Source organism: Balaenoptera acutorostrata (assembly GCF_949987535.1).
Source record: "Balaenoptera acutorostrata chromosome 3 unlocalized genomic scaffold, mBalAcu1.1 SUPER_3_unloc_1, whole genome shotgun sequence".
Classification (NCBI taxonomy): Eukaryota; Metazoa; Chordata; class Mammalia; order Artiodactyla; family Balaenopteridae; genus Balaenoptera; species Balaenoptera acutorostrata.
The window spans coordinates 1401215-1414744 of NW_026645489.1; the positions used below are offsets into that span (position 1 = coordinate 1401215).

General features: G+C 36.5%; 1 protein-coding gene across 8 annotated transcripts in view; it reads left to right on the forward strand.

Annotated features, from left to right (window-relative positions):
* The window catches only part of UNC79 (unc-79 homolog, NALCN channel complex subunit), a 253057-nt gene that overhangs the window by 121148 nt on the left and 118379 nt on the right, over positions 1-13530 (forward strand). For all 8 annotated transcript variants that reach the window (XM_057539170.1, XM_057539172.1, XM_057539174.1 and 5 more), the window contains exons 15-17: positions 8454-8644; positions 9207-9330; positions 11334-11474. In XM_057539170.1, the coding sequence (XP_057395153.1) occupies positions 8454-8644; positions 9207-9330; positions 11334-11474 (456 nt within the window). The remainder of the gene's footprint in view (positions 1-8453; positions 8645-9206; positions 9331-11333; positions 11475-13530) is intronic.

The window sequence follows — 13530 nt, forward strand, 5'->3', positions numbered from 1 at the left end:
GATGAAGACATGTCCCCCCCCTCCCCACGCACAGTTCCTTTACAACTTCATATTTTCATTCAGGTTTTTGTCCTTCACTTTCCTCTTTCTCATCTGGAAAGCCTTCACACAACCTCTAAACCACTATTGATTCTTTAGGACAGAATTACAATCTTTTTCCTTGACAAGAACACCCCTCATTCCTTGAATATTTTGCATAAAGAGGTTTTTACTTCATCCTTATTATTTCTAGAAGCTTCATTTATATATTGATTATAATTTTCAACACTTAACCTCTATTTTTCAGCGAAGACCAGGAAGTAAACAATTGTGAATTGCTTGTCACATACCAGCATTTTGTAGCATACTAGCAAATTTTATGATTATACCATCTCATAACTTCTAGAGGATATGCTTCTTCATAGTATAATTTCTCAGAGTGGCAAAATGAACACATTTATTAACAGATCCAAACAGCTTTAGTTCTCTGTAAAAATAAGAAGCCAAAAGTAGATAAAATTAAACTTATATTCAGTAGTTAATGTTTTGGTGTTTTATCTTATTTAGAAATGATCTAGATATTCAATGAATATCTATTATTTAACTCAATATAAATTTAATTTCAGGTTACCAAAAAGATTTTGGAACCTACTTCTAAGAAGACATATTATAACACACAATTACTGTTGAAATAAAGTTTGTCATAATAATAATTTAATTTGATTAAAATGAAATCTATAAATTTTATAATCTTAAACCTCTAGTAAATATAATATTAGCTTATTTGACTAGTAAACCCACGTAGAATAAAAATGTATGCTCATATCATACTCAGTGCTGATAACTCAGAAATGCAGCTGTTTTTATTAAACCAACAATATTAAAATAGTCTTATTTATCAAAGATTTACACAAATTGTTACTGAACTCAGATTTGGCTGCTCACTGCTCAAAAGCCAATACTTGAGAGGCAAGTATTCGTAGAAAGGAAAGTTGCTTTAATTAGAAAAGCCAGCAATCTGGGGAGAAGGTGAACTCACGTCCCAAGACCAAGTCGGAAGATTGTGCTCAGCCATGACAGTTTTTAAAAGGAAAAAGGGGAAAGAATCTCAGTGAATCATTGAGGCAGGAAGTTGGGTTCTGCATCATTCCCCATTGGGGGCAGACCGGCTGACTCTTTCTTCAGATGTTATATTGCCTGCATGATCTGCCTGCAGGACTGCTAAGGGGGCTGCTGGGGGTAGAGAGCTAGTTATTCTTTAACTCCTTAATTCTTCATTCTTGCTTCTTTTAATCTAGGAAAAGAATCAACAAGTTAGGCAAGGCATGGTGTGCACTCAGGAGAGCATAAGTCAGGAGTTAGGTTAAATTGTCTAGTGATCTCGTTCCTATAAGGTTTGAGGGGAACAGAAATAGGCAAACAGGAAAGGGGCAAAAGAGCTGCTTATAAATCCCCACTTTTCAGACATCATTCCATTTCTGTGGGATTAGGGGTGAAGGTCTGTTTTCTGTAACTTCTTCATGCTGACATAGGGCACTGTATTCTCAGAGTGAAAGATGTCGACATGGGTCTGTAGCATTTCTTTGCTGACAATTTTAGTTGCCCACTTATATATATGGGCAGAGCAAGCTACAATTATTTTGATGCCCACAAAGATATAGATTATTATGAGCAATAATGTTAATCCCATTCTTTTGAGGCCAGTTCTTAGAAATGTGCTAGCCATAGATTCAGTACTGCTCAAGTAGAGCACCTTATGTCATGGCTACAGTCTGGTCATCATGCAGTCAGCTTTTTCCCTCTGGTGGCAGTTATAGTATCTGTAAAACAGCTCAGGAATGTGCACCAGACACTGAAAGATTCTGTGACTCTCTTGTCCTAATCATTAACTGCTTGAGCCTGGTTTTTGGTGACTCAGGGAGGCCTGGGAGACTTCAGCTTTTCTACAAACAAGAGGCAGGGGACATAGAGGGGCCTTTGTACTTGGGGGTGGGGTGGGGGCTCAAAGTTCTGCTTGGTTTCAAGATCACATGAACTTGAAAAACATTTGGGTTACTTCCTATATTTCTGAGAGTTTTGGGAATATTTAATTTTTTTTTCTTTTAATTTTATTGATCTTTGCTATTGTTTTCTTTGTTTCTATTTCATTTATTTCTGCTCTGATCTTTATGATTTCTTTCCTTCTGCTAACTTTGGGTTTTGTTTGTTCTTCTTTCTCTAGTTCCTTTAGGTGTAAGGTTAGATTGTTTATTTGAGATTTTTCTTGTTTCCTGAGGTAGGCTTGTATAGCTATAAACTTCCCTCTTAGAACTGCTTTTGCCACATCCCATAGGTTTTGGATCATCGTGTTTTCATTGTCATTTGTCTCTAGGTATTTTTTGATTTTCTCTTTGATTTCTTCAGTGATCTCTTGGTTATTTAGTAACGTATTGTTTAGCCTCCATGTGTTTGTGTTTTTTACGTTCTTTTCCCTGTAATTCACTTCTAATCTCATAGTGTTGTAGTCAGAAAAGATGCTTGATATGATTTCAATTTTCTTAAATTTACTGTGGTTTGATTTGTGACCCAAGATGTGATCTATCCTGGAGAATGTTCCATGCACACTTGAGTCTGTATGTATCCCTAGGTCTGAAGTGGGTCTCTTGTAGACAGCATATAGATGGGTCTTGTTTTTGTATCCAGTCAGCAAGCCTGTGTCTTTTGGTTGGAGCATTTAATCCATTCACGTTTAAGGTAATTATCAATATGTATGTTCCTATGACCATTTTCTTAATTGTTTTGGGTTTGTTTTTGTAGGTCCTTTTCTTCTCTTGTGTTTCCCACTTAGAGAAGTTCCTTTAGCATTTGTTGTAGAGCTGGTTTTGTGGTGCTGAATTCTCTTAGCTTTTGCTTGTCTGTAAAGCTTTTGATTTCTCCATCGAATCTGAATGAGATCCTTGCCGGGTAGAGTAATCTTGGTTGTAGGTTCTTCCCTTTCAACATTTTAAGTATATCATGCCACTCTCTTCTGGCTTGTAGAGTTTCTGCTGAGAAATCAGCTGTTAACCTTATGGGAGTTCCCTTGTATGTTATTTGTTGTTTTTCCCTTACTGCTTTCAATAATTTTTTTTTGTCTTTAATTTTTGCCAATTTGATTACTATGTGTCTTCTCGTGTTTCTCCTTGGGTTTATCCTGTGTGGGACTCTCTACGCTTCCTGGACTTGGGTGGCTATTTCCTTTCCCATGTTAGGGAAGTTTTCGACTATAATCTCTTCAAATATTTTCTCGGGTCCTTTCTCTCTCTCTTCTCCTTCTGGGACCCCTATAATGGGAATGTTGTTGCGTTTAATGTTGTCCCAGAGGTCTCTTAGACTGTCTTCATTTCTTTTCATTCTTTCTTCTTTATTCTGTTCCGCAGCAGTGAATTCCACCATTCTGTCTTCCAGGTCACGTATCCGTTCTTCTGCCTTAGTTATTCTGCTATTGATTCCTTCTAGTGTAGTTTTCATTTCAGTTATTGTATTGTTCATCTCTGTTTGTTTGTTCTTTAATTCTTCTAAGTCTTTGTTAAACATTTCTTGCATCTTCTCGATCTTTGCCTCTATTGTTTTTCCGAGGTTCTGGATCATCTTCACTATCATTTTTCTGAATTCTTTTTCTGGAATGTTGCCTATCTCCACTTCATTTAGTTGTTTTTCTGGGGTTTTATCTTGTTCCTTCATCTGGTACATAGCCCTCTCCCTTTGCATCTTGTCTATCTTTCTGTGAATGTGGTTTTTCCACAGGCTGCAGGATTGTAGTTCTTCTTGCTTCTGCTGTCTGCCCTCTGGTGGATGAGGCTATCTAAGAGGCTTGTGCAAGTTTCCTGATGGGAGGGACTGGAGACATATTTAATTTTTAAAAGGTCTTATTTTTTTTAAGCTCATTTAGAGTAGAGATCTTTTAATGTGTTTTATAAATTAATTTGGCAAAACCATCCAGAGGAAGAAAATACCACATGTACATACCATACATATATAAACATACAGGCAGACACAAATACAGACCTTATAACAAATACAGACCTAATACAAAACTCACTAGTTTATAGAAGAGCTGGTTTTCATCTTTACCTCACTTTTATTCAAATTGTGTTTCTAGCAGATGGACCAAGTTGTTAATCTGTTCAATATAGGGGTTAAAGTTTTTAATCAATATTTGTAGGGGGAGACCCTTAAGAGCTTTTTATTTGCCCTGATATATAATCTTATGGAGGCTGTGATTCAGCCTAAGACAGTTATTTTAGTTGACTAAGAAGTTACTTTTAAAGGCTGGAGTGTGCTAAGGAAAAAGGCATTGGAGGTTTGTTAAGGGGCGTGTTAATTGATGCTTATCAGGAGGAGAAATAAATTTCTCCTATTTTATGAGAGGAGGCAATAGTACAAATAAAAGAAAGGCACCCCTTAGAGAGCCACATTTAATTCCTTGAACATTTGCATTTTAAAGAGATGATTCTCAGGTCCTTGAGAAGATAGTGCTGGGTGGTAGAAGATTTAAATCTCAAAGAAGGAGAGAAAGGATGCAAGCTTGTAAGATAACAGTCTAAGAGGGTTTTCAAGGGCATATTTGTTTCTTAACAGGTTTTGACTGGGACAAACAATAAATTCTCTTGGCAGCATTGAGCTTTTACAAGTAGGCATTTTGAGGGAGGAAGTTCATGGGAGGTGGACAAAATTATTTGTGTTTAGAGTCTGAAGTTTTTAACAGGTCCAAGGCAAGGCCTTCGTTGAGAAGAAGACTCAAAGGAGGCTGTCCGAGGAGGCTGAGGCCTAAGACAATTGCTATTTAAGTGTTTCTTCTTCTGAAGGGCAGGGCAGTCCCTTTTCCAATGTCCTGACTTTTTACAGTATCTGCAAGCATTTTGAGATGAATAGGGGAGGCTTTGGTACTGGTAAGAAAGATGGATGAGCTTTGGGATTCTTCTAGAGCCACAGTTTTGTTTTTGTAAATACTCAATTAGTAAGGCAAGGCCGCTTATTTTTAATTCTTCAAAGAATTAGATGACAGCCTCAATAATAACGTTAAGGAGCTGGCCTGCCCATGCAACCACATTACTTTGAACTAACTTCTTTATATCAGAAACGAGATTTTCAACTAAAGTAGAAAACAAAAGACTCCTATGATCTGAGATATGTAGATTTAGAGCTATGTGCCTTTGCAATATTTTTTATAAATTGTGTGACAAAGGTTTTAGGATGTATTCCTTTTCTCCAAGTAGATCATTCCATTTTAACCCAATTAAACTTCTGAGGGAAGGCCTTTATAATGGGTCCTACCAGGCTCTGAATGTCAGCTTCCAACTGGGTCATTCGTAGGAGGGAGGTAGTGGAGGGGGGAGGTGTATGGTGGGTGTGGATTTTAATTTTCTTTCTAAATCAGATTTCTGTTCTTCAGTTTTGTTAAGGGAGTCTTTTAGGCTAACTGTGATCCTTTTTTGGTGTGCTTCTGTCAATCTGATCCTTCCCCATTGGTAAGAGGACATTTATTTAGGGTGAGACCTCTCTAAAATCCTTTTAAACATAAAAACTTTTCCAAATCAAAGGATCCATTGTCTGGTCACTGACAATTTAGTATCTCCATAGGGATACCTGTTCCAAAATGTGACCCAAAACCAATAGGCCTTTATATGGCTTAACCATAAATTAAATAGCCAAAGGGACCTCAGTAATGATACATTCCACAATCGCAACATTATCAATGGTAGCTCTTCTGAGTCTATGTAACTAACAACAACCCCAGAAATATAGTCACTTCCTGAAAATGTCTAGTCAATCATCTAGCGTGTTGGCCAATATGATACCAAATAGATACTTGAACTTTAAATGGAGTTTATTTGTTTTGAATAATGTGGAATTCTAGATATAACAATTAAATATTTAAAATTGGATTCATTTAAAATAAGATAGTTTTTGGGCAATTAATCTATGACCAAGGAGGCAAGAATGTACAATGGGGAAAAGACAGCCTCTTCAATAAATGGTGTTGGGAACACTAGACATGCAAAAGAATCAAACTGGACTACTTTCTCGCACAGTATACAAAAATAAATTTAAAATGGATTAAAGACTTAAATGTAAGACCTGAAACCATAAAATATCTAGAGGAAAACATAGGCAGTATGCTCTTTGACATCAGTCTTAGCAATATTTTTTAGACATGTCCTCTCAAGCAAGGGAAACAAAAGCAAAAATAAGCAAATGGGACTACATCAAACTAAAAAGCTTTTGCACAGCAAAGGAAATGTTCACAAAAGGAAAAGGCCACATACTGAATGGGAGGAGCTATTTGTAAATGATATATCTGATAAGGGGTTAATATCCAAAATGTACAAAGTACTCATACAACTCTTATAAAAAAATCGGATTAAAATTGACTAGAGGACCTGAATAGACATTTTTCCAAAGAAGACATACAAATGGCCAATAGGCACATGAAAAGATGCTCAACATCACTAATGATCAGGAAATGCAAATCAAAACCACAATGAGGTATCACCTCACACCTGTCAGAATGGCTATTATCAAAAAGACGACAAATAGCAAGTGTTGGTGAGGATGTGGAGAAAAGGGAACCCTCTTGCACTGTTGGTGGGAATGTAAATTGATGCAGCCACTATGGAGAACAGTATGGAGGTTCCTCAAAAAAATTAAAAATAGAACTACCATATGATCTAGCAACTCCACTTGGGTATTTGTCCAAAGAAAACAAAAACACTAATTAGAAAAGATACATGCATCCCTATGTTCATTGCAGCATTATTTATAATAGACAAGATATGGAAGCAACCTAAGTGTCCATCAATAGATGAATGGATAAAGAAGAAGTGGTACATATATAATGGAATATTACTCAACCATAAAAAAGGATGAAATCTTGCCTTTTGTGACAACATGGATGAACCTACAGGGCATTATGCTAAGTGAAATAAGTCAGTTAGAGAAAGACAAATATTGTATGATTTCACGTATATGTGGAATCTAAAAAAACAAAACAAGTGAATAAACATAACAAAACAGAAACAGAGTTGTAGATACAAAGAAGAAACAGGTGGTTCCCGGAGGGGAGGAGGGTTAGGGGGAAGAGAGAAATAGGTGAGGGAGATTATGAGGTATAAACTTCCAGTTGCAAAATGAATGAGTCACAGGTATGAAATGTGCAGTGTGGGGAATATAGTCAATAACTATGTAATATCTTTATATGGTGACAGATGATAACTAGACTTATTAGGGTGGTCATTTTGAAATATATAGAAATATCAAATCACTATGTCGTGTAACAGGGACTGATATGGTGCTCTAGGTCAATCATACTTCAAAAACGAACAAACAAACTCATAGAAAAAGAGATCAGATTTGTGGTTACCAGAGGTGGGGAGTGGGGGAAAGGGGAATTAGATGAAGGCAGCTAAAAGGTACAAAATTCCAGTTATAAGATAAATAAGTACCAGGGATATAATGTAAAAACATGATAAATACAATGAACACTGCTGTATGTTACATGTGAAAGTTGTTAAGAGAATAAATCCTAAGAGTTCTCATCACAAGGGAAAAATACCTTTCTATTGCTTTAATTTCGTATCTATAGTGACAGATGTTCACTAAACTTATTGTGGTAATCGTTTCATGATGTATGTAAGTCAAATCATTATGGTGTAGAGTACACTTTAAACTTATACAATGCCACATGGCAATTATAACTCAATAAAACTGGAAGGAAAAAAGTAACGTATTTTCCCACAAATCTTGTGTTATATGGTAAAAATCTAGGACCAGTCAACCCTTTGTTACTTTGATACATATAATAGTAATATAGGATCTTTATTTAAAATCAGAATTACAAACAGAACCTCAATTTGTAATTTTAAGTTTTTCTGCATTAGAAAATTAATATACTATCTTATTTAGTAAAAAATATAACTTTTAAAAAAGTCATGGATTCAACCAGCCTTAGAACATTCTTAGGGAAAAAACTGTGGCAGAATATGCAGCATAGGGGAGAAAAGTACTCTCTGTCACTTCGTTTTCCATAATGAAAAATCTTCAATACAAAGTGTACAGTGGTAGAAATCTGTGTTCCTTTGAAACACAGGTATAACTGCACATATTTGCAATGGGTTTGTCAAACCTTAGAAAAAATGCTCCAATAGCCTGTTCACCCTACTAGGAATAAATCTTTGGAATTTTAATTCATGTGTGATTTGAAAAGTCTGCGGTAGAATAGTTCAAATTCAGTCTGTGATCAATATTTGGACTTATTTGTAACTATGGTTTCTTTTTGGTAACTAAGGGATCCTGGTGGTTTGTAGTTTTTTACAAATCTTACTCAATATACTTGGCCCAGGTTTCAGATGTAATGGATAGTGGTCTTTGTACCCATTTCATTAAGTATTTCCTTGAGTATAAATGTAACAAGTGCACTTTGTTCTTTTCCCCTGTGGCTGTGGAAATGCCATCAGGTTGGTGGATACTGGGATAAGTCCTGTAGCACAGTGACTCAGTTGAAGGAAGGTCTCAACCGAATCCTCTGCCTGATTCCCTACAATGTGATCGGTCAGTCCGTGTGGGAGTGTATCATGCCAGAATGGCTGGAAGCCATCAGAACAGAAGTCCCAGATAATCAGTTAAAAGAATTCAGGGAAGTATTAAGGTGGGTAAGTAGTTTAATGAAGTCACTGTTAATTATGATATTTACCATTTATTGAGCATGTACTGTGTGCCAGGCACTGTGCTAAGCATTTTATATAATCTCATTTACTTTTAGATGATCCTATAGAAAAATTTGAGGGTTCAAAATGAAATAGTTGCTATAAATTGTGCTAAGATGATTTGTAATTGTTCAGAAAGGATTTCATTCTTATGGGATAATAAAAAGATACACCATACTGTTTATTTTCAAATGCAATTATGATTTGGATAAAGTGGGAAAAGTACAAAGGGACAATGTTTTTAGATGCTGGGGAGCAGTTCCCTAGAAATGCAATTCCTTCTGTTAAACCTGATATGAGTATGAACCCCAATGTTATTAACAACTGTATGAATTATTTATATCTATTCCAACGACATAAGCTTTTTCAGTAAAATGAAACATGCTAATAGTTCAGAACACAGACTCAACTGTTTGGCTCCCCAAATAAGATATAGATGGAAATGCAACAGTAGACCCTACTATATGCCCACTGGTCATTTACTTCTGTTGCTCTGCTTTTCAGCAAAATGTTTGACATTGAGCTTTGTCCTCTACCTTTTTCAATGGAAGAGATGTTTGGCTTTATTAGTTGTCGGTTCACAGGATACCCTTCCTCTGTGCAGGAACAAGCTTTACTGTGGCTTCATGTAAGTAAACGATACTTTTGATCATTTTGGGCAATAGTTTTTAGCCTGTGAACTTTAGCTCCTTGGGTAGAGGGGCAGAGAGTTATTGCAAAGAATCCTTAAACATGTATGTTTGCTCAGGACTATCTGTAGACTAGTAACTCATATGCATAGACAAATAGCTATATTTCAAATATATTAGCTATAGTTGTGGTTAATAAAATACAAATTTGTGCAATACTATTACTGAATTCATAGTAGCTTTTGGTTCTTATATTTTTTCTATCAATAGATACTAAAAGTGTAATAGCTGTCTTGTGGGATTCTGATAAAATTTTTGATATTAAGTAGGTTCTTTACTTGGAAAGGTTGAAAGTTACTGATTTAGGGAGCAGTTCATGCTATTCCCTCAGCCTGGAATGACTTCATTTCCTGTCTCCATATGTGAACTCTAGCTTACTCTTTAAAATTCAGCTCCAAAATTATCTATGAAGTTTCCTCCTATGTCACACCCCTATCTTCCCATTAGAATTCATTATTCCTTCCCCCAGTATTCATATAGGTTCTCTGTATAAACTCTATTTCTGTTTAATATTATAGTTAACTTTTATCTCTTTTCCTGATTACAAATGCCTGGAGTGCAGGGTCCAGGTCTTTTTCATTTTTGAATTTATAACTCCCTCATCCTTTCCTCTCAGCATCTGTTATTTAGTGCACATTCTTAAAAATTTATTAAATTGAGTTGAATTCCTGTTATAAAATTTGGACGATTTCAGAAAAGGAGGACAGAGTCAATATTTAGATTAGCTATGGATGCAGATACATTTCTGTATCATGGAAGCATGTGATCCCAAAGGCTTTTCAAGTTCTGTAGATGCCTTTCTGGGTTGTAAACTAAAGAATAATATTTTTCATAACTGACAAGTAGTAAAGGGATTTTTAAAAAAAGTAGTAAAGGGATTTAAAAAAAAAAGTCACTTTTGGGACTCAGAATTTTAACTTTTCATCCCCAAGTAGACTTCCATAAGATAATTTCCACTTTAGGAAAGCCCATCCTTCTACAGATGGCTAGATATCGCCTCAGTTATTCAGTTATACACCCTTTAGCTGTGCCATCTGGAGGTGAGCAGACAGGACTGTAAACCTCCAGAACGTAGAGGTTCTCCATAGCTAGAGCAATAACAGCTTATATGTTTTACAGACTGGGCTTTGACACAATTTTGCTTTGAAGACAGAGTGCTGTAGTTGAAGGAGGTTTTAAACCTCTGGTCTAACAATTCGGGGAATAGAGTGAACAATATAGTGATTGGATTGACTCATTTATTAATTAATTATAGAAACATTTATAGAGCTCCTATGTACCAGGCACAATAATAGGCAGTAGGATAAAAATGGGATACGAAATGATCCTTTCCTCATACTTCCTTTTTTTCAAGGAACTCACAGTTGGGGAGATAGTATCAAATAATCAAATATAATAAAAAGTGATAATTGCTCTAATAAAGGTATGTACAAAGTTTTAAGAAAGCAGAGAAGACAGATGGATTAATTCTGTCTGAAGGAAGGAGGCATCTATTTCTAGAAAATTCATTACAGATAAAGTAACATGATTTTGACAGAAGGGTACCTGAGTTTGCACCAGAGAGCAAGGTCGGATGGGGCATTCAGGTCAGAGTGGGGAAGGACTGGAGGAAGATTGCTCGCAGATTATACTAGTTCAGGAGAAAAGTGATGAACTAAGGCAACAGCAGTGGTATGGAAAGGAGGGGACAGCATCAGGAGATACTTAGAAGTTTTAATAGAAAGAACGTGGCGATTTATCGGGTGTGGGGAGTGGAGGAGCGGGAATGTTCAATGATAGCTTTGAATTTGTTAGTGTGAATAATTGAGGATGACTGCAGATAGAATATGTGTGAGGCTAAATGTCCTTATGTTCAATAGGTCACCTTAGGGAAAAATGTTAAACGTAGTTTTTTTGAGTTTTAATGTTTATATTTTGGGGGACATATGCCTTTTTTCCCCAGGTATTATCAGAGTTAGACATCATGGTTCCACTTCAACTATTAATCAGTATGTTTTCTGATGGAGTTAATTCTGTCAAAGAACTGGCAAATCAAAGAAAATCAAGAGTCAGTGAACTGGCAGGGAACCTTGCAGCTCGAAGGGTAATTATTGCCACAATTGTTTTTGTCTTGTTAAGATTTTGAAAACTCTTGTCAATTATAGTGGGGCTTAAAGTCACATCCTCATAAACTGCTCTGAAAATGCTTTCTTCATCCTATCCCACTCACTCTGTTAACCTTTTAAGCACATTAAATAACAGAAAACACTGTTCTAAGACATGTTTGGTATAGTCTGTAATCAGTAAGTTATTGAGTTTTCATTTTCCTTTGAGTTTTTCTCCTACACATCTCTGCTAGCTACCTCTCATCCTCGATAAACCAAAAAGAGTAGCTTGAGCTTTTGGGGTACTATTCCAATTTTGTTTTGTTTTGTTTTGTTTTCTGGTGAATAAGAATTCTTTACCAGCTAGTGGGCAGATCACTGCTTCACTTTGGGAATGAGGAGTTTGGATATTTTTGTTTGCTTGCTTTTTGTTTTTCCCTATTGTGTTTTGGGAAAAGATGATCAACTAGGGGTGATTGTGAGTGATGCTGTCACTGTAAACTAACTGAGCCCATTTTATTGACCCCTTTGTACCTTTGAGGATGAGAAAATATAGTCTGGTCTACAGTGTACGAGAACTATTGGACATCTGTGATAATTTTTCTGTGGAGGACCTGATAAAGTTTCTGCTGTTGTTCTGACATTCCCAGACCATGATCAGTTTTGGAGAGGTTGACTCTCATCAACCTCTCCAAGGCAGGGACTGTTCTCACCTTTCTCCTTGCCAAGCCTCTCCATAGCATTTTCCCTGCTGTACACTGCAGGCCCCCAGTCATTCTACCTGCTCTCTAGGGATTAGAAAATGAGAATATAACATGATCGTGGGATCATAGTTTGTATTCAGTGCTTTCTTTTTAAAAAATCATTACTTCTTTTCTCATCTGCCTCATAGGAGCCAGCTGCCAAACATTTATATTTTATTTATTTCTTCAGTAACCTTTACTGTTACAGTACATTATTAGCACTTTATACTGTGTAACGTGTTCACACTTAATGACATCACAGGATTGTCTGAGGCAGTTGGGAAGAACTCATGATCCTCATTTTACTTAACCTGAGGTTCAGTGAACTGAAGTGATTTGCTGTAGATAATGCTATCATTATCCAGGTATTCTGATTCTTAATGGGGGTACTCTTCTTTTTTATTTTAAATATGGTGTTCAAGGAGATTTCTGATCATTAGAGAGATCTTAAAGAGAAAAAATATGATTTCAGAATGATGTACAGGTATGTCAGTCAGCGTCCTGCTACAGAATTTATCCCAGATGGTTCAAATGAAGAGATTTTAATGGATACTCTGCCTGTAGAGTTATGGGAAAAGTTAAGGGGGCGATGAGGTTGGTGAGGCACCCAGAGGCCAGCAGTAGTTCACTAGGAAGCCTTTATACCCCTAGGGCTGAAGGAACAAGGGAAAATGTTCCTGGGCCTTTCGGGAGCTGAAATTATAAGGAAAGGCTGGCTAGAGAAACTATAGAGGATGGAGATACTGCCAAAGATGTAGCATCAAAGGAGGCAGGAGGTGGGAAGAAATAACTCCTACCTCTCACTCCTCCAGCTTCAGGTCTTCCACTGGTGCCTCTCATTAACTGAACCCAACTGGAAGCCAGCCAGCAAGAGGGCCAGGAGAGACTCAGTCCTTGGCATCCTTGGGCATAGAACAGGGCAGAAAAGGGCAGTGAGGTCCTTTTGGGGGGAAGGGTTGGGTTGGCAAATGGAGAATAAACAGTACAGCAGGCTTGACATATATTGTTTTTTCATGACAGTTTCATACTTATTATACCCAGAGACCATTTTTCTTTAACCAGTCATGTCAATCTGAGATTCTGTGCTAATGATTTAAAAAGTGATCTTGCAATGCTTTACTTCTGTAAGTTATCATTTTTCAGGTTATGGTTTTAAGTAGATGCAGACAGTTTAGTTTAATTGGAAATGTTTGACGGAATGAAAAATATAATGGCAAAGAGAGCTGCCTTCATTCTTCAGGGTACTTATGTTTCATTCACCTGACAATTAGAAAGTTTGGATATTTTATTTCTTATTTTTATGTTTTGAGAA